The sequence below is a fragment of the Bubalus bubalis genome, chromosome 9 (genome assembly GCF_019923935.1).
Source record: "Bubalus bubalis isolate 160015118507 breed Murrah chromosome 9, NDDB_SH_1, whole genome shotgun sequence".
Lineage (NCBI taxonomy): Eukaryota > Metazoa > Chordata > Mammalia > Artiodactyla > Bovidae > Bubalus > Bubalus bubalis.
In genome coordinates, this window is record NC_059165.1 from 98,172,812 (window position 1) to 98,191,587 (window position 18,776).

Genomic DNA, 18,776 nt, shown 5'->3' on the forward strand with positions numbered 1-18,776 from the left:
AAATCTGTAAGATAAGACTGTCAAAAGTAGACTCATGCCAGGGCATCCTGGCCCCTCAAGTGGTCTTGCTTCAGCTGCTCCCAAATAACCAGTGTAGATCATTTTAAGGCTTTAGTGAAATTTTTTTTCTTCACAAGTTTTAATTTCTGGCCACACTGTGTGGCATGTGGGATCTTAGTTCCCCCACTGATTGAACCCACACCCCTTGCGCTGGAAGGCAGAGTTTTAACCACTGGACCACCAGGGAAGTCCATTTCTTGAGCATCTTGATTTGGTGCTTCTTTATCAAAAAAGAAGCAATTGCAAATGCATATTTTTCTTTCCCACCTTTGTCTTTGTCATGAGTAGTCAGACATTTTTTTTGCTTTTTGTTTCAGTTTAAGCCCCACTGATCTGTTAAATAACAAAAATACAATTGAATAAATTTTAAAGGTTTAATTGGTTTTATTAAGTGATTGAATCAGACAGCATCGCATCTAGGGAGTGGAGAGGTGTCCAAATGGAAGGCTTAGATGGGTAGAAGGCCAAAGGGATATGGAAAGAGTGAATTATCTTGCTTTGAGGGATAATAAAAATCTCTATGAAAAAAAAAAAAAAATCTCTATGGCTGATTACCTCATTGGCGCTGGCCAGCAAATTAAAAGCAAAAATAAGCTCAGACTGGTTTAAGATGACATTCCTGGGGGAGATTCTTCGGCGCTCAGCCTTCTTTGTGGCCCAATTCTCACATCCATACTACTGGAAAAGCCGTAGCTTTTGACTATACAGACCTTTTTTGGCAAAGTGATGTCTCTGCTTTTTAATACACTGTCTGGGTTTGTCATAGCTTTCCTTCAGGGGTCTACTGTTTCTTTTTAACACCTTCTTTTTCCCTTTGTGCCCCAACCTGATGAGAAGTCTGGGTCCTCCACTCTAGAGATGACAGGAGATTCCAGCCACACAAGCTCCTGGCTTTGGGCAAGAATTTCTGCCCCAGTCCCAACCTCCAACTACAATGAACATCCAGACCAGGCTCCTTTCTGAAGCCATTTCAGTGCTGCTTGAGAGGAAGGAAGATCTGATCCAGTGAATCATAAATTAAATTTTAATTTAGTTTCTGGCACTGGAAAATTATATTGCTAAATGGAACTCCACTGACCTTTATTGCTAATTACTTAATAGGCCCAATGTAAATAGGGTTTTGAAGGATGGAAAACCGTTATACAAACCTGTTTAATGAGGAAGTGATTAACCCCTCCTTTTAATTGGAGAAGGAAATGGCACCCCACTCCAGTACTCTTGCTTGGAAAATTCCATGGACAGAGGAGCCTGGTAGGCTACAGTCCATGGGATCACAAAGAGTCAGACAGGACTGAGCAACTTCACTTCACTTCACTTTAATTGGCGTATTTGGTCTGTTCACAAACCTGGAAAGAATGAATGACATCTCACATTGGATTATGGCAACCTTGAGACTGTTGTTTCACCAAATAAGCCCCAATTCCCAGCCCCCATCATTTTGGAAATGACTGACTTCATCCACTCCACAGCTGCTAAATGTCCTGCCCTCACAGGTTTGGCTAAGTCTTTTCTGTTCAGTGTCCATTTCAGCAGCCTCTCAGCACACTTGGCCTTCACCTTTACCTGGTGACCCTCAGAGAACCTCAGCACCATTGCCACGGTACATGGTCTCTGCAGGCAAGGTCTGACCTGCACCACCTTGTGCCATGAGCATGAGTGATGTGACATTAATGACATCTCTTCTGAGGACATCAGAACATAAGAAATGTTGAAATATATTTGAGCCCATTTAAGCTATTACTTGTAAAATGGCCCACCTGGAATAGTTCCCACAAAAAAACAAAAAGGCTGTGGACTCTGGTGAAAATGCCAGATGACAGGCATTCCCCTGCGTGCCGTCGAACCCTGAGTCACAGTAGAGGCTTCAGGGACCTGCGCTCCTGCCTCTGGAGTTTCCTGTCAGGCCTGAAGCTGGCCACAGGCTTCTAACCAAGGTCCGGCCCTGGCCTTGCATTGTAGGCCACTCGAGCTGCACTTTCATCTCCTGACGGAGCTGTGCTGAAAACAGATAACCCTGAAAATGGGACCTCCCATCCAGATTCCCATTAGGATTTGAAACCCTGTAAAGAGCACCCCAAGAGCTCAGCACAGCTGTGGGGACCCCCCGAGACAAGAAAAAGCTGACCCTGGGACCCCCACCATAACCTACCTGCAGGAGGGGTGGAGGCCTTCCCCCTCCTGGGTCCCTTGCCAGATGCTAAAGGTCATCACCCCTTCTCAGACCCCTAGGCTCCCTGTGGGCTCCTTAGGATTCCCTGAGTGATGAGCAAGGGGAGTTCACAGACTTCAGAACATCTCCACATTCATACATGATCCAGGTTTTCACCCCTTAGTTGGACATCCTGCTAAAGGAGGGGACTCAACGGTCCACAACACACCCAACATCAGCCTGTCGTCTTAGCCCTGACCAGCAGTTGGCTTGGAGAGCATGTGTTTACTGACCCCTGGGCAATCGTCTAAAAATGTGTGATAAAAGAATTCTGGGAATCTCTTGCCTAACAGGTATCCCCAATATACATCAAGGTAACACTTGTCTGTATATATACTGAGGCCTCCCCAGGACACCCTTAACCACATCAGAGCACATCCGTTGGAACACGGCATTCAGTGGGGTTTTAATTCTCTGTTTGCAGGATACAGGCCTTTATAAGAGTGCCATAGTGACTGAAGTAACTTCAAATCAACTGAACCAAGATGGCCTTTTTCAGTCATCTGAAATGAATATTAATGCCTTTTTTACTTCATCATCTTTTTTTTCCCTGATAGATGTTACCTTTCTCTACAGCAGTTTTAGGTTTATAGACAGTTTGGTTACAAAGTACAGAAAGGTCATACTTAACCCCTCTGCCATCATAGTTTTGCCCTGTTTTTTATATCTTGTATTATTGTGGTACATTTGTTAAATTCGTTGAACCAATGCTGATTTATTACAGTCCACATTTTAGGACAACGTTGACTCTTGTTTAGACAGTCTGTGGGCTTTGGCAACGTAAAATGAGCTTGTTTCTGTCATGTCCATGTCGTGTATTCTACTTTGATGCCCTGAAAGTCCCCTGTGCTCCCCCTATTCATTTATTCCTTCCTCGCTCCCACCCCCAAATCCCTGCAGACGCAGATTTTTCATTGTCCTGTGGTTTTTTCCCTTTGCAGAACTCTGGTTGGAATAATACAGTATGTAGCCTTATCATGTTGGCTACTTTCAGTTAACAATATGATTTTAAGGTTCTCTCTGTCTTTTTGGTTTGATACCTCGTTTCCTTTTAACAGTGAATAACATTTCATTATATTGATGTTCCAGTGATTATTTTTCCATTCACCTGTTGGAGAATTTCTTGTTTACCTGTAAGTCTTGGCAATCATGAGTAAACCTTTTATAAACAATTCACACACAGGTATTTTTATGAATGAAGATGTTTTGGGTTTTTTTTTTTTTTTTTTTCTGTACTGGGGCTTCCTTGCTGCACCAGCTTTGCTCTAGTTGTGGAGAGCAGAGGCTACTTGTAGTTGCTGTGTGCAGGCTTCTTGTGGTGGTGGCATCTCCTGTGGTGTAGCCTGAGCTTTAGGACACAGAGGCTGCATGTGGTTCCCAGGTCCTAAAGCACAGGCTCAGTAGTTGTGGTGCATGGGTCCAGTTGCTCTGAGACATGTGAGATCCTCCCACACTGGGGATCAAACCTGTGTCTCCTGCATTGGCAGGCAGATTCTTTACCCTCAGCCACCAGGGAAGCCCCTGTGACAGCAAGTTTTCAACTGATTTGGTAAACTACAAAGGAGCCTGGTTGCTGGATTATACGGTTAAGTATTGTAAGAAACTGCCCATTTTCCCATGAAGGCGTACTGTTTTCCATTCCCACCAGCAGTGAGTGAGGGTTCCTGTCACTCCGCATCTTCTCTGTCCTTTAATGCTTATTCTCAGTTGTTGTTTTTTTTTAATTTTAGGATTTTGTAGCAAGTATCTAGAAATGATATTATTCTTCTTTTATTTGCAGTCCTAATGACATAAGACATGAGCATCTTTTCTTATGCTTGCTTACCATCCATGTGTCTTGGTGAGAGGTGTGTTCTGATATTTTGTCCATTTTTAATTGTGTGGTCTGTCTTATTGTTGAGTTTTAAGAGTTGTTTAGATATTTTGGATGCTGGTCTTTTATCAGATAAGTGGTTTGTAGAGATTTTCTCCCAGTCTGTAGCTTGTTTTCAGTCTCTTAACCCTGTCTTTCATAGAGAAAGTTGTCATTTTAATGATGTCAGTTTACTGATTTTTTTTTTCCTTTCATCAATCCTGCTTTTGTTGTGTTGAATCAAAAAACTCATCACCAAACTCAAGGTCACCAAAAAAACCTCAAGGTCACCTAGATTTTCTCCTGTGTTTTTTTTTTCCCCCAGTATTTTTTTTTAAATTGAAGTATGGAGTAACGGGCAAATTTGGCCTTGGAATACAGAATGAAGTAGGGCAAAGCCTAATAGAGTTTTGCCAAGAAAATGCACTGGTCATAGCAAACATCCTCTTCCAACAACACAAGAGAAGACTCTACACATGGACATCACCAGATGGTCAACACTGAAATCAGATTGATTATATTCTTTGCAGCCAAAGATGGAGAAGCTCTATACAGTCAGCAAAAACAAGACCGGGAGCTGACTGTGGCTCAGATCATGAACTCCTTATTGCCAAATTCAGACTTAAATTGAAGAAATTAGGGAAAACCACTAGACCGTTCAGGTATGACCTAAATCAAATCCCTTATGATTATACAGTGGAAGTGAGAAATAGATTTAAGGGACTAGATCTGATAGAGTGCCTGATGAACTATGGAGTGAGGCTTGTGACATTGTACAGGAGACAGGGATCAAGACCATCTCCATGGAAAAGAAATGCAAAAAAGCAAAATGGATATCTGGGGAGGCCTTACAAGTAGCTGTGAAAAGAAGAGAAGCGAAAAGCAAAGGAGAAAAGGAAAGATACAAGCATCTGAATGCAGAGTTCCAAAGAATAGCAAGAAGAGATAAGAAAGCCTTGTTCAGCGATCAATGCAAAGAAATAGAGGAAAACAACAGAATGAAAAAGACTAGAGATCTCTTCAAGAAAATTAGAGATACCAAGGGAACATTTCATGCAAAGATGGGCTCAATAAAGGACAGAAATGGTATGGACTTAACAGAAGCAGAAGATATTAAGAAGAGGTGGCAAGAATACACAGAAGAACTGTCCAGAAAAGATCTTCACAACCCAGATAATCATGATAGTGTGATCACTCACCTAGAGCCAGACATCCTGGAATGTGAAGTCAAGTGGGCCTTAGAAAGCATCACTACAAACAAAGCTAGTAGAGGTGATGGAATTCCAGTTGAGCTATTTCAAATCCTGAAAGATGATGCTGTGAAAGTGCTGCACTCAATATGCCAGCAAATTTGGAAAACTCAGCAGTGGCCACAGGACTGGAAAAGGTCAGTTTTCGCTCCAATCCCAAAGAAAGGCAATGCCAAAGAATGCTCAAACTACTGCACAATTGCACTCATCTCACATGCTAGTAAAGTAATGCTCAAAATTCTCCAAGCCAGGCTTCAGCAATACGTGAACTGTGAACTTCCTGATGTGCAAGCTGGATTTATAAAAGGCAGAGGAACCAGAGAACAAATTGCCAACATCCGCTGGATCATGGAAAAAGCAAGAGAGTTGCAGAAAAACATCTATTTCTGCTTTATTGACTATGCCAAAGCCTTTGACTGTGTGGATCACAATTCCACAGTTTCCACAACTGCGGAAAATTCTGAAACAGATGGGAATACCAGACCACCTGACCTGCCTCTTGAGAAACCTATATGCAGGTCAGGAAGCAACAATTAGACTGGATATGGAACAACAGACTGGTTCCAAATAGGAAAAGGAGTACGTCAAGGCTGTATAGTGTCACCCTGCTTATTTAACTTATATGCAGAGTACATCATGAGAAATGCTAGGGTGGAAGAAGCAAAAGCTGGAATCAAGATTGCCGGGAGAAATATCAGTAACCTCAGCTATGCAGATGACACCACCCTTATGGCAGAAAGTGAAGAGGAACTAAAAAGCCTCTTGATGAAAGTGAAAGAAGGGAGTGAAAAAGTTGGCTTAAAGCTCAACATTCAGAAAACTAAGATCATGGCATCCGGTCCCATCACTTCATGGGAAATAGATGGGGAAACAGTGGAAGCAATGTCAGACTTTATTTTGGGGGGCTCCAAAATCACTGCAGATGATGACTGCAGCCATGAAATTAAAAGATGCTTACTCCTTGGAAGAAGAGTTATGACCAACCTAGATAGCATATTAAAAAGCAGAGACATTACTTTGCCAACAAAGGTCCGTCTAGTCAAGGCTATGGTTTTTCCAGTAGTCATGTATGGATGTGAGAGGTGGACTGTGAAGAAAGCTGAGCGCCAAAGAATTGATGCTTTTGAACTGTGGTGTTGGAGAAGACTCTTGAGAGTCCCTTGGACTGCAAGGAGATCCAACCAGTCCATTCTGAAGGAGATTAGTCCTGGGTGTTCTTTGGAAGGAATGATGCTAAAGCTGGAACTCCAGCACTTTGGCCACCTCATGCAAAGAATTGACTCATTGGAAAAGACTCTGATGCTGGGAGGGATTGGGGGCAGGAGGAGAAGGGGACGACAGAGGATGAGATGGCTGGATGGCATCACTGACTCGATGGACGTGAGTTTGAGTGAACTCTGGGAGTTGGTGATGGACAGGGAGGCCTGGTGTGCTGCTATTCATGGGGTCGCAAAGAGTCGGACACGACTGAGCGACTGAAATGAACTGAACTGAACTGATAGCTGATTTATAATGTTGTAGTTACTACTGTATAACAAAATGATTCACTTACATATTTTTTAGTATCTCTTCCATTATGGTTTATCATAGGGATATTGAATATAGTTGCCTGTGCTTTATAGTGGGAGCTTGTTGTTTATCCATTCTATATATAAAAGCTTACATTTGCTAACCTTAACCTTGTAGCTTATTTATTTTATACATTTGTACCTCTTAACTTCCTACCCTTATCTCCGCTCCCCACTTCCCATCCCCACTGGTAACTGCTGGTTTGTTCTATCTGTGAGGCTGTTTCTGTTTTGTTATTTTCATTTGTTTCCTTTAGATTTCACCTGTAAGTGAAATCATACAGTATCTGTTTTTCTTAGTCTGACTGACTTAATACCCTCCATCTATCCATGTTGTTGTAAATAGCAGAATTTCATTCTTTTTTATTGCCAAGAAGTATTCCAGTGTATATATGTACCACATCTTTATCCATCAGTGTGTTGATGGATGACATTTAGGTTGCCACCATATCTTGGCTATTTTAAATAATGCTACTATGAACACTGGGGAGTGTGTATCTTTTTTAAAGTGCTTTCATTTTCTTCAGACATATACCCAGGCATGGAATTGCTGGATCATATGGTAGTTCTTGGGCTTCCCTGGTGGCTCAGTGGTGAAGAATCCACCTGCCAATGCCGGAGATGGAGGTTCAATCCCTGGATTGGGAAGATCTCCTGGAGAAGAAAATGGCAACCCATTCCAGTATTCTTGCCTGGGAAATGCAGGCTACAGTCTATGGGTCACAAAGAGTCGGACGTGATTAAGTGACTAAACAACAACAGTTTTAAGTTTATTGAGAAACCTCAACACTGTTTTCCCTATTAGTTGGCACTAATTTACATTGCTGCCAAGAGTGTACAAGGGTTCCCTTTTCTCCACATCCTCACCAACGTTTGTTATTTTTGGTCTTCTTAATGGTATCCATTCGGACAGGTGTGATGGGATCTCTAATTGTCTTGATTTGCATTTCTCCAGTGATTAGTGATGTTGAGCATCTTTTCATATGCCAGTTTGCCATCTCTGTGCCTTCTTTGGAAAAATATCTACTCGGGTTATTTTGCTCATTTTTAAAAAGGTGGGTTTTTTTGGCTGCACCATGCAGCACATAGGATTTTAGTTCCCCAACTAGGGATTGAACCTGTGCCCCTGTGTTGGAAGTGCACAGTCAACCACCGGACCACATGGGAAGTCCCCCTTTTGCTAGTTTTTAATCAGGTTATTTTTTTTCTGGGAGTTGTATGAGTTGTTTCTGTATTTTGGATATTAACCCCTTATTAGTCATTAACATTTACAGATAACTTTCTAATTCAATACATTGTCTTTTCATTTTCTCAATGGTTTCTTTGTCAATGGTAAGTTTGATTAGGCCCCATTAGTTAACTTTTGCTTTTGTTTCCTTGACCCCACCCCCTCACCCTCTGTTCCACGTTTTTCCCTATGCATTTCTTCCAAATTTGGCTGTTCCTAAGTTGTATCCTTTATCATAAACCAACCATAGTAAGCCAAGTGTCCTCCTGAGTTCTCAGAATTATTCCAGTAAATTAGCGAACCTGAGGGAGTGTCAAGGGGATCTGTGAGTGTACAGGCAGCTGAGTAGAAATGTCAGTAGCCCAGGCACCTTGTTTGTGGCCAGCAGCTTAAATGGGGGCAGTCTTGTGGCAGAGAGTGTTCAGTCTGTGAAGTCTAACGCTAACTCCAGGGAGCGTTAGAATTGACCTGAATGGGTGGACACACATTTTGATGACATAGAGTTGGAGCAGTAATGTTAAGAGACGCCACACATATTTGATGTAAGGAGCGGGGGACACCTATCACTGTCACGAGCTCTTTTGTCCTCTACTCCGACATTTGGAGAGCAAGAATATCTTGGGCATATTTTTAAATGGCTGTTTATTTGTCTCGCTGATTTTGAAGACAGCAGTGTCCCCATTACCTAAATTCTCTGATGGTTCTGGGTCTAAGAAGAGCTGTTGGTATTTAGTTAGTTGGTTATTATCTTGTGAGGACGCTAATGCTAGCTTCTAAACTCCGTACATGACCGAACAGAAACTGGAAGTCTCTGACCTCAGTTTTTTTTTAACTTCTTATTTTATATTGGAGTATAGCCGATTAACAAACACTGTTGTGATAGTTTCAGGTGAACAGCAAAGAGACTCAGCCATACACATGTATGTATCTGTTCTCACCCGGACTCCCCTTCCCATCCAGGCTGCCACACACAGAACATCCAGCAGAGTTCCCTGTGCTATACAGTAGGTCCTTGTGGGTTTTCCATTTTAAATATAGCAGTGTGTACATGTCCATCCTCGTCTGCTGACAGCTTTGTACTTTTATTCCTCTTTGTTCCACTTTGTGCCCCACATCTGTACAAAATGCTAAGAAAACCTGAAGGTTCCTGCCTTTGGTGCTGGCAAGCAAGTAAGGCCATAGTAGTTTCTTCCCAGGAGTATGCAAACTCTCACCCTAGCCTACCGTCTAATCTCAATTAAAAAAAAAAATCCAGGCCAGGCGCCTTATCTTACTCTCTGAAGGCATTTCCCATGCTTGAGAAGCCCACCCTCCCCTCCCCAGACACTTGGATTATAAAAATGAAAAGCGTCATACACTGTTGACATTGAGTACATGTTGTCACCAGTCTAGACATCTGAGCCAAATCTTAGATGTGGTCCACATGCTTGTGCAGGAGGCTGTAAGACTTACAGAAGAGGGAATGTGGTTTTTATACTGTAACACTACTTAATTATTCTATTGAAAAATCCTTCACATCTTCCTATACCAATTCATGTCACCTTTTATATATGTTTATTAAATACACAGATAATCTATTTTTGGCTGCACTGGCTCTTCCTTGCTGCCTGCAGGCTTTCTCTGGTTGTGAGAGGGGAACTACTCTTCATTGGCCGCGCACACACCTCTCACTGTAGTGGCTTCTCTTGTGGAGTGTGGGCTCTAGGGCCCGTCGGCTTCAGGGGCTGCAGTATGTGGGCTCTAGAGCATAGGCTCGGTAGTTGTGGCACACAGGCTTAGTCGCTGCGCGGCATGTGGGATCTTCCCAGATCAGGGATCTGTGTCTCCCGCACTAGAAGGCAGACTCTTTACTGAGCCACCAGGCAGGCCCCACCCTTTATTTTTAAAAAGTAAATGCAGGGGTGAGACTATGTAACCAATTCTTTCAAAATAGACCTCTGTCATGTTAGCAGTTTTTGCTGCCAGAATCTGAGTTAAAACTCAAGATTGCCCCATCACAGGACAAACACAGTAAAATTACGTTCTTCTCCAAACTTCATTAATTCCTTTTTTTTAAATCATCACATATTTTCCAAAAAAGAATGTACAAAATGCTTTATTGGTCTATGTAGCAATAATAAGAGTATAAACATCTTTGTAACCGTGAAGATTCATAAGTGGGCCTTTGGATGGTTTTTAGAGTCTTTTGATGTTCTGCTCCCCAGCTTATCTCCATGCTGCCCATAGAGGATCTCTATTGATTCTTGAGTCGTACCTTTACCATCTGCTCTTTTCACTATTCAGTGTTGTTTTAGTTTTGTCTGTTTTGACCGTTCAATAAATATTAAATTACATTCAGAATGTTTTTTGGTTGCTTTTAGCAGCAGATGTTTGATACACACCTAGTGTCTGAGACTGTGGGCAGTCAAGGTTCATCCATTGCAACGGTTATGGGGTTTGGGCTTTTTCCAGTTTACTTATTTATGTATTCTTTTTGGCCATGCTGAGTGGCTTGTGGGATCTTAGTTCCCAGGGCTCTTGGCAGTGAAAGTGTGGAGTCCTAACCACTAGACTACCAGGGAATTCCCCCTAGTTTAATTTTTAATCTCATTGAAAATATATTTTCTATATTCTTGTATCAGTCTCCAAGTACAAATACATGTAAATTCTCTGGACACTGGAGGACAACTGATGGTGATCAAGTTCAGATTTACAGGAAATGGCAGTGGAGTGCATCAGTTGATGCTTCCTCTACTCGTGCCTAATTTACATATTTGTCATCTGTGGTCATCAACACTTGGGATTATTTAGTTAACTAATTTTTGTCCTTAGAGTGAAATATAATCTGCTTGACATATTGCCTCATTATTCCCTATTACTAAGCAAATGGACATTTTTTCATGTGTCGTCTCTCATCGTCTGTAAAACAGGTTTTGGTTATTTTCCCATTATTTTAAAACTATGGTGTCCATCTTCACATACTAACCTTTTAACATCACATGTATTGTCTTCTATCTTTTGTCTTAAACTCTTAGTTTTAATATGTTTGCGTTGGTCAGGTTCTTGCTTCAAGGCTGTTTTTTCTTTTTCTTAAATGAGGAAGTTCTCCCTATTTTTGGATCAATGAAGCATTTACCTGGGACTTCTAAAAGTGTCCCAGTTTTATTGTTCACATTTACATCTATAATGAATTGGCTATTGTCCATGCAATACAAGGGAATGATACAATGCATTTCCCAGTTAGATAACAGATTGTTTTAGATATATTTCTGTAGTGGGAACATCAAGAACATCTTTCATATTTTCATCTATCTCCTTTAATGTTATCCAACAAAAATAAAATTTTTCCATGAGGATTATTAAATACCTCATTCATTCTTTTTTAGTACCTAATTAAATGTGTTCTTAAAAAAGCCAGATGCAAGCTTCTAGATATTCTTTCCTAGTGTAATCACATAGGAGGGGCTCAATCCTACAAGCAGCAGGTTGTGACAATACATGTAAAATACTAGCTCATTAGAAACAATGCCCAAGAGTGATTGGGGGGGGGAGGTGCGCAGATCATATAAGTACTCTCTGCTGAGCATAACAAAATTCAGTCACTGAGAATGAAGAGAGTTTATGATGTACTATAAACAATTGAGATACACCAAACCATTCTTACCAGTTAGGCTGGTGGGAAATGAAGTGAAAGTATTAGTAGCTCAGTTGTGTCAGACTCTTTGAGACCCCCATGGACTGTAGCCCGCCAGGCTCCTCTGTCCATGGAATTCTCCAGGCAAGAATAGTGGAGTGGGTCATCATTCCCTTCTCCAAGGGATCTTCCCGACCCAGGGATCAAACCCAGGTCTCCTGCATTGCAGGCAGATTCTTTACTGCCTAAGCCACCAAAGAAGCCCTAGATTGGTCGGGTCACTTATAAATCCCGGTTCCCAGATAACCAACAAAGGGCAAACACTGTGAGCAGGCATTCCTAAGAATCAGCCCTCCCAGGCCTGCTAGTGTGACTCTGTTCTGCACACTTTGTAATAGGACACCATTAGGAGCAAGCACTCGGAGAAGGCAATGGCACCCCACTCCAGTACTCTTGCCTGGAAAATCCCATGGATGGAGGAGCCTGCAAGGCTGCAGTCCATGGGGTCGCTGAGGGTCGGACACGACTGAGCGACTTCACTTTCACTTTTCACTTCCATGCATTGGAGAAAGAAATGGCAACCCACTCCAGTGTTCTTGCCTGGAGAATCCCAGGGGTGGGGGATGGGCTGCCATCTATGGGGTCACACAGAGAGCGACATGACTGAAGAGACTTAGCAGCAGCAGCAGCAGCAGCAGCAGGAACAAGCACTGTGGACGCACTATGGAAAGAGTAATTAGAGCCGGCCAAAGCAGGAAGTGGTTACTTCCTCACAGGTTTAGCAACAACATGAACACGTGAAAATTATTTCTGCATTCCTTCTGTGATCACTAAAAGTCTTACTGTTCTATAATGGTAGGGTCCAGGGCACCTTGAGAGAAATGCTACACAAATGAAAGAAGTGTTTCCATTTAAGACCATCGGTTCCTGTGAGAAAAACAAGAAATGGGGATTTCTTGTTCTATTCCATAACTGAATGAAGAAATCCTACCATTGTAATGACTGTGCGGGAACCTTCTCTCTCCTGTCCATGTGGGTATCAGTAGGTTAGTTAGTGATGACCTTTTACAGAGTCCAGTGTTTAGGGAAATTACGTGGCTGAGAGATTCCTCTGCCCAGAGGCTCAGCTGTTACTTTCCTGTGCACCACAGAAGGTCATGGAAATGAGAGCAGTGGAGAGGCTGCCTCTTGAGTGAGTGGCTGGTTGAGAATCACTGCCCCCTATAACTGGAGAAGGGAAGCTTTATGTTCTTTTAGAGGAAAGCACTACTGAACCCTTGGTATTTTATAATGAAGGGCACATTCACCATCAGGCCATTGTGGTCTTCAGTAGACTCCCTTGCAAATTTCAGTTCTTATTCAGTTCCTCAGGGTCCAGGGTACACTGTTATGATTTTGCCAGAAAAGGCTCTTCTGGCATCTTATCTTTGCAGTGTATTCACATAGATGTGGTAAAGATGGTGTGAAGCTGCTCTGAGGCACATGAATATAGAGATTTTGTCTAAGTTGCCATGCCTTCGCTCATGCCTGAGCACTAACTTCAGAATAGCTTCCTAGTCCCATGAAATAGGACTGAAATAAAAAGGAATAATTGAATCTCTGTCAAGTAAGTAAAAGTTAATACTTTCCCACAAGATTATTTTCATTCTTTATTTGATCATTACTTTTTTTTTTTTTTAATTTGGCTGTGCTGGGTCTTTGTTGTAACACATGGGATCTTTAGTTGTGGCATGTGGGATCTAGTTCCTTGACCAGTGACTGAACCCATCCCCTGCATCAGGAGTGTGAAGTCTTAGCCACTGGACCACCAGGGAAGTCCCCTGCATCTGACTGCTTCTAGTAGCCTGGATTACTTCAGGACAGTATGGTCAGCTGGGCCTAACAATAAGCTGGATTTACATAGGACTCTTGGCCTCTCATGTTTGATGATGGGAGTAGAAGAAAAAACTTTCAGTTCTTCACTGTTTTTTTCCATTAAAACCCCATGCATATGTGACCCTGTGCTTAATGGAGTACTGTGTGATGTGGTGGGTATTAAAGGAGATGAGTTTTTCTCAGGCAGAACTGACAGTCTTAAAATGGAAATATTTCTTTCATTTGGAGTTCATATTGCTCCAGCATGCTCTGGACTTTAGAGAATAGCAAGACTTAAGTGATCATAGTAAAAATTAGAAATAATTTTCATGATGCTGTTAAGTTTGTGAGGAAGTGGTAGAGAGTAAGAATTTTGATTATCAGGTCACAGAATAAGTAAGTTTCATAACAGCAGCACATGTAAACTTATGGATGGACTACAGATTCCCAGTACTGTCCATCTCACCCATCTTCCTGTACACATATTTGTGATGTTTTAGGACCCAGTGGCCTTTGAGGATGTGGCTGTGAACTTCACCCTGGAGGAGTGGGCTCTGCTGGGGCCTTCGCAGAAGAAACTCTACAGAGATGTGATGCGGGAAACTTTGAGTAACCTGGCCTTAATAAGTAAGGATGATGACATTCCTTCACTTAGAGAACAAGTGCTTCCTGCCCATCCATGTTGTTCTCAGATTTGGAACGGGGAAAGGGAATTCTTTGGTAAATAAATCATAGTTTGAGGTCATCATAGACCTGTGAAGTAATAATTTTCCTATAATTTACTGATCTTTTGGGGTCTGCATTTTAGGGGATAAATGGGAGGACCATAACACTGAAGATCAGTACAAGAACCAGGAAAGAAATCTGAGGTGAGTTGTACTTAAAATGTGAAGCTGTGTCCCACATGGGAATCTCATGTCATGAAAATTTAAAAACAAGTGGAAACAAAAGGGCACAGTTTCAAATTTATTTGTCAGAAAATTTTAACCAAAAATGTTTTCTTATGTCATGAATGTTGTTTCCCAAATAGTTTACTTTGAAACATATTCAGAGACTGCATATATAAATATAACTATGATAATAGCAATGGTTGAGCTTTCTTACAGAGCATTCAGTATATTCACTTTTAAAAACTATATAGTGCATAAAACCCTACACTTTCCTTGTAAATGGTAAAAATGTAATGCTACTATTTATTATAAAATCATTAAAAAATCATTAACAGTGTGTTTCTAATTTCTTTTTTAACAGAAGTCATATATTGCAGAGACTCTGTGAAAGTAAAGAAGGTAGTCAATGTGGAGAAAACAGTGGCCTTATTCCAAATGTTAATCTGAACACGAAAAATTCTACTAAACCATGGGAATGCAGTGTGTGTGGAAAAGTCTTCATGAGTCGTTCATCCCTTAATAGGCACCTGAGATCTCACGCTGCACCCAAACCATCCAAGTATCATCAGGAATACGGAAGGAAGCCTTATAAATGTAGAGTATGTGGGAAAGCCTTCAGTTATCTCCAGCCTTTCCAAAAACATGAAAGTAATCATGGTATAGAAAAATCCTATAAATGTAAAGAATGTGGGAAATCCTTTAGATATCGTCAATCTGTTCGAAAACATGAACGAACTCACACTGGAGAGAAACCGTATCAGTGTAAACAGTGTGGGAAAGCCTTTCGATACCATCAAACCTTTCAAACACATGAAAGAACTCACACAGGAGAGAAACCTTATGAATGTAAGCAATGTGGTAAAGCCCTCAGTTGTCCCAGTTCCTTTCGAAGCCATGAAAGGACTCATACTGGAGAAAAACCCTATGAATGTAAAAAGTGTAGTAAAGCCTTCAGTTGTCCCAGTTCTCTTCGAAAACACGAGAGAACTCATACTGGAGAGAAACCTTATGATTGTAAGGAATGTGGAAAAGCTTTTATTTCTCTTGGAAGTTTTCAAAGACACATGATAACACATACTGGAGTTGGACCTTATAAATGTAAGGACTGTGGGAAAGCATTCAATTGTCCCAGTTCGTACAGAATACACGAAAGATCTCACACTGGAGAAAAACCCTATGAATGTAAACAATGTGGTAGAGCCTTCAGTTGTTCCAGTTCATTTCGAACACATGAAAGAACTCACACTGGAGAGAAACCTTATCAATGTAAGGAATGTGGAAAAGCCTTCCATTGGCTCACCACTTTTCAAGTCCACGTGAGAACTCACACCGGTGAGAAACCATATATATGTAAGCAGTGTGGTAAAGCCCTCAGTTGTCCCACTTCCTTTCGAAGACATGAGCGGACTCACACTGCAGAGAAACCCTATGAATGTAAGCAGTGTGGAAAAACCTTCAGTTCTCCTCTAGGTTTGCAAATACATGAAAGAACTCACACTGGGGAGAAACCCTATAAATGTGAGAAATGTGGGAAAGCATTCGTTTCTCTCACAAGCTTTCGAAGACACATGATGACGCACACTGGAGATGGACCTTATAAATGTACGGAATGCGGGAAAGCATTTAATTGTCCTAGTTCATTTCGAATACATGAAAGAACTCACACAGGAGAGAAACCCTATGATTGTAAAATATGTGGTAAAGCCTTCAGTTGTTCCAGTTATGTTCAAGTACATGAAAGAACTCACACTGGAGAGAAACCCTATGAATGTAAGGAATGTGGAAAGGCATTCATTTACCGCACAACCTTTCGAGGTCACTTGAGAGTGCACACTGGTGAGAAACCATATAAATGTAAAGACTGTGGGAAAGCCTTTAGTCGACCCAGTTCATACAGAAGTCATGAGAGAATTCACACTGGAGAGAAACTTCTTGAATGTAAGCACTGTGGGAAAGCCTTCAATTGGCCCACATCCTTACATAAACATGTCATGAGAATGCACACTAGATGAATTATAACTGATAAATACAGCCGAGTTTTCTAGCTTAACAAACACATTCAAAGTCATGTTAAAACTACTGGAGAGAAATGCTATAAAATGTAAATAACATGGGAAAGCCTGATGTGGATTAATTAACATATAATAGTACTCCAGAAAATTCACATGAAATAAATGTTTTAAAAGTTAAAAACATATCCTCTTTATTAGTGGCTTATTCTGAAACTCAGCCATTAGTTATGGATTCTACTTGTTAACTTTGCAAATGAAGACTGAGTTGAAACAATTCTGTAAGAACTCCTCAAGCAATAGTACTTAGCAAGTTTAGTGGGTAGTATTTTTCCTTAAACTAGCTTATAGAATTTTTGTCTTTCCATTTTGAAATTGGCATTATGGGTGAATTGGAATATAATGTAATGTGCCAACATTATATAATGTGCCAAAATAAATAATTTTTAAATTGTTCTGTAAGTAAAGGGGTCATGGAATAATGACACTGGTAGTTGGGATTGTCCTATTGGCTCCCTGTGGCAGATACTGGATATTTCTTACCCACTGTAAATATTCCTCTTTCACTAGAAAAAATTTTGTCAAAAGAGCCATTTTCCTTGCTAATAAGTAGTTGGCATAAAGTTGTAAGTATGCAAAGTTTATCATAGAGTATAATCTTATTTGACTTAGTTATACATTTTCTCTCAACTCTGTCATTCCATCTGACTGTGATTTGGGTAATAGGCTTTACATTAAGAAAAGAGACCCATGTTGACATCACCTGCATACTTAAATGAAGCACCTTTACATTGTTTGCGAGTTTGGTTACTTTAGATTTAAATTTATAACTACAACACCTTTGCACTGTAGTGAAATTTTTTCCCCCAAGAGCACATTAAAAATCCTCCTACAGTATTCTGATATCACCATTTAGGGTCTCTTTTACCCATAATGCAGTTAGAATAACTATAAGATATCTCTGAAGTCAACTAGTAGCATTACCATTCCTCCATTCATATTCAGCACCTACTATGTGCCTGTGCTGTGAACAGTGAACATAACTGATGTGGTTTCTCTCACAGGGCTTCAAGTCTATGAGATTAAAAAGTAGCTAGAAATGTCATGCTATTAACATTTAAACTTTTATTTATTTTTGTAATAACACTAACAGACCAGTAAGTCTATATTTATGGAAAGAAGAGAGACCTGTGACAGGACCATAAAACGTAGATTGGAGATGGTCTCTTAGAGTGTGTTCTGTCAACATGAGTAATACACAGTGACCTACATTTTCTAGAACCTGTTCTTTTTAGGGTTCTATGTTAGAATTCACCACTAGCCTCCCTTGCATGACATCTGGAAGGCAAAGTGAAGAAGGCCTTAGTTTTTGAGCCACATAGTAGTTTCACATATACCTGGTTCCAGCCCATTTTCCTGATTCTTGGCTCAGCCAGTCCAAAGTATCCTGGTTACCCCCACCTACATGACTTCCACTTTCTCAGACCTGTTCCACAACAAAGATCCAGCACAGTTTGGATTCTCCTTTAAGTGCTCATGTGTCCACTGGGCAACAAATTTAAGACTGTTGTGGCTGAAAAAGTTTTGTGACGCACTGACTCCCCTCCTCTAGATTGTATTTGTATAAGGTCTAATCTGTGTAGTAAACACTTGGTTCTGTTGATCCTGCTAGTGGCCGAGGGCTCCTGATTCCACGATAGCTATGATGGCGCAATCAAAGGAACCACAGGATCCTGCTGTGTGTTCCTCTACTGCACTGTTCAGCGGTATCTGTGACCCAGTCCTTCCATGTGAGAATCGGCACCTTCCTCTTATCAGATAAATTGTGGCTATTTCCAGTTACTCAGTTAGTTGAACATAATTCCTCAGTACATTTTCAGTTATGTTTAATTGTATGTGACTGAAAACGATGTTCCTTTGTTTTTTAGGTCTAATGCTTCTGTAGATTTTTAAGAAGTGTTTTATTAATTCTTTCAAAAAACTTCTATACTAACAAATATTAGGATATATTGAAACATCCTATTGTAATTGTGGATTTTTACATCAACTTGGTGTTTTTTTCAGGTTAATCATTAAACACTAAACTCAGTATTACCATGTATATTTTTCTTTAGGCAGATTTTATTTTTCCATAGTACAATTTTTGTCAAAATGGATTTCTCATTTGTTCTTAATTAAAATTTTCAATCTTTTTTTGTTAGTGCCTTCTTGCCAAAAACTACCAGGTTGGAGGGGATGTATGT

The 18,776-nt window shown here is 40.8% G+C and overlaps 1 protein-coding gene across 10 annotated transcripts in view; it reads left to right on the forward strand.

The window, feature by feature from the left end:
- LOC102409782 (zinc finger protein 791) overlaps positions 1-18,770 on the forward strand; it is a 70,119-nt gene extending 51,349 nt beyond the window's left edge. For 8 of the 10 annotated variants that reach the window (XM_045166722.1, XM_045166721.1, XM_045166720.1 and 5 more), the window contains 3 exons: positions 14,135-14,354; positions 14,443-14,503; positions 14,886-18,770. In XM_045166722.1, coding sequence (XP_045022657.1) covers positions 14,135-14,354; positions 14,443-14,503; positions 14,886-16,536 — 1,932 coding nt within the window. In that variant the 3' untranslated portion in view covers positions 16,537-18,770. The remainder of the gene's footprint in view (positions 1-14,134; positions 14,355-14,442; positions 14,504-14,885) is intronic. The other 2 variants (XM_044948175.2, XM_044948176.2) reach the window with 1 other exon arrangement.
- Positions 18,771-18,776: the final 6 nt, after the last annotated feature.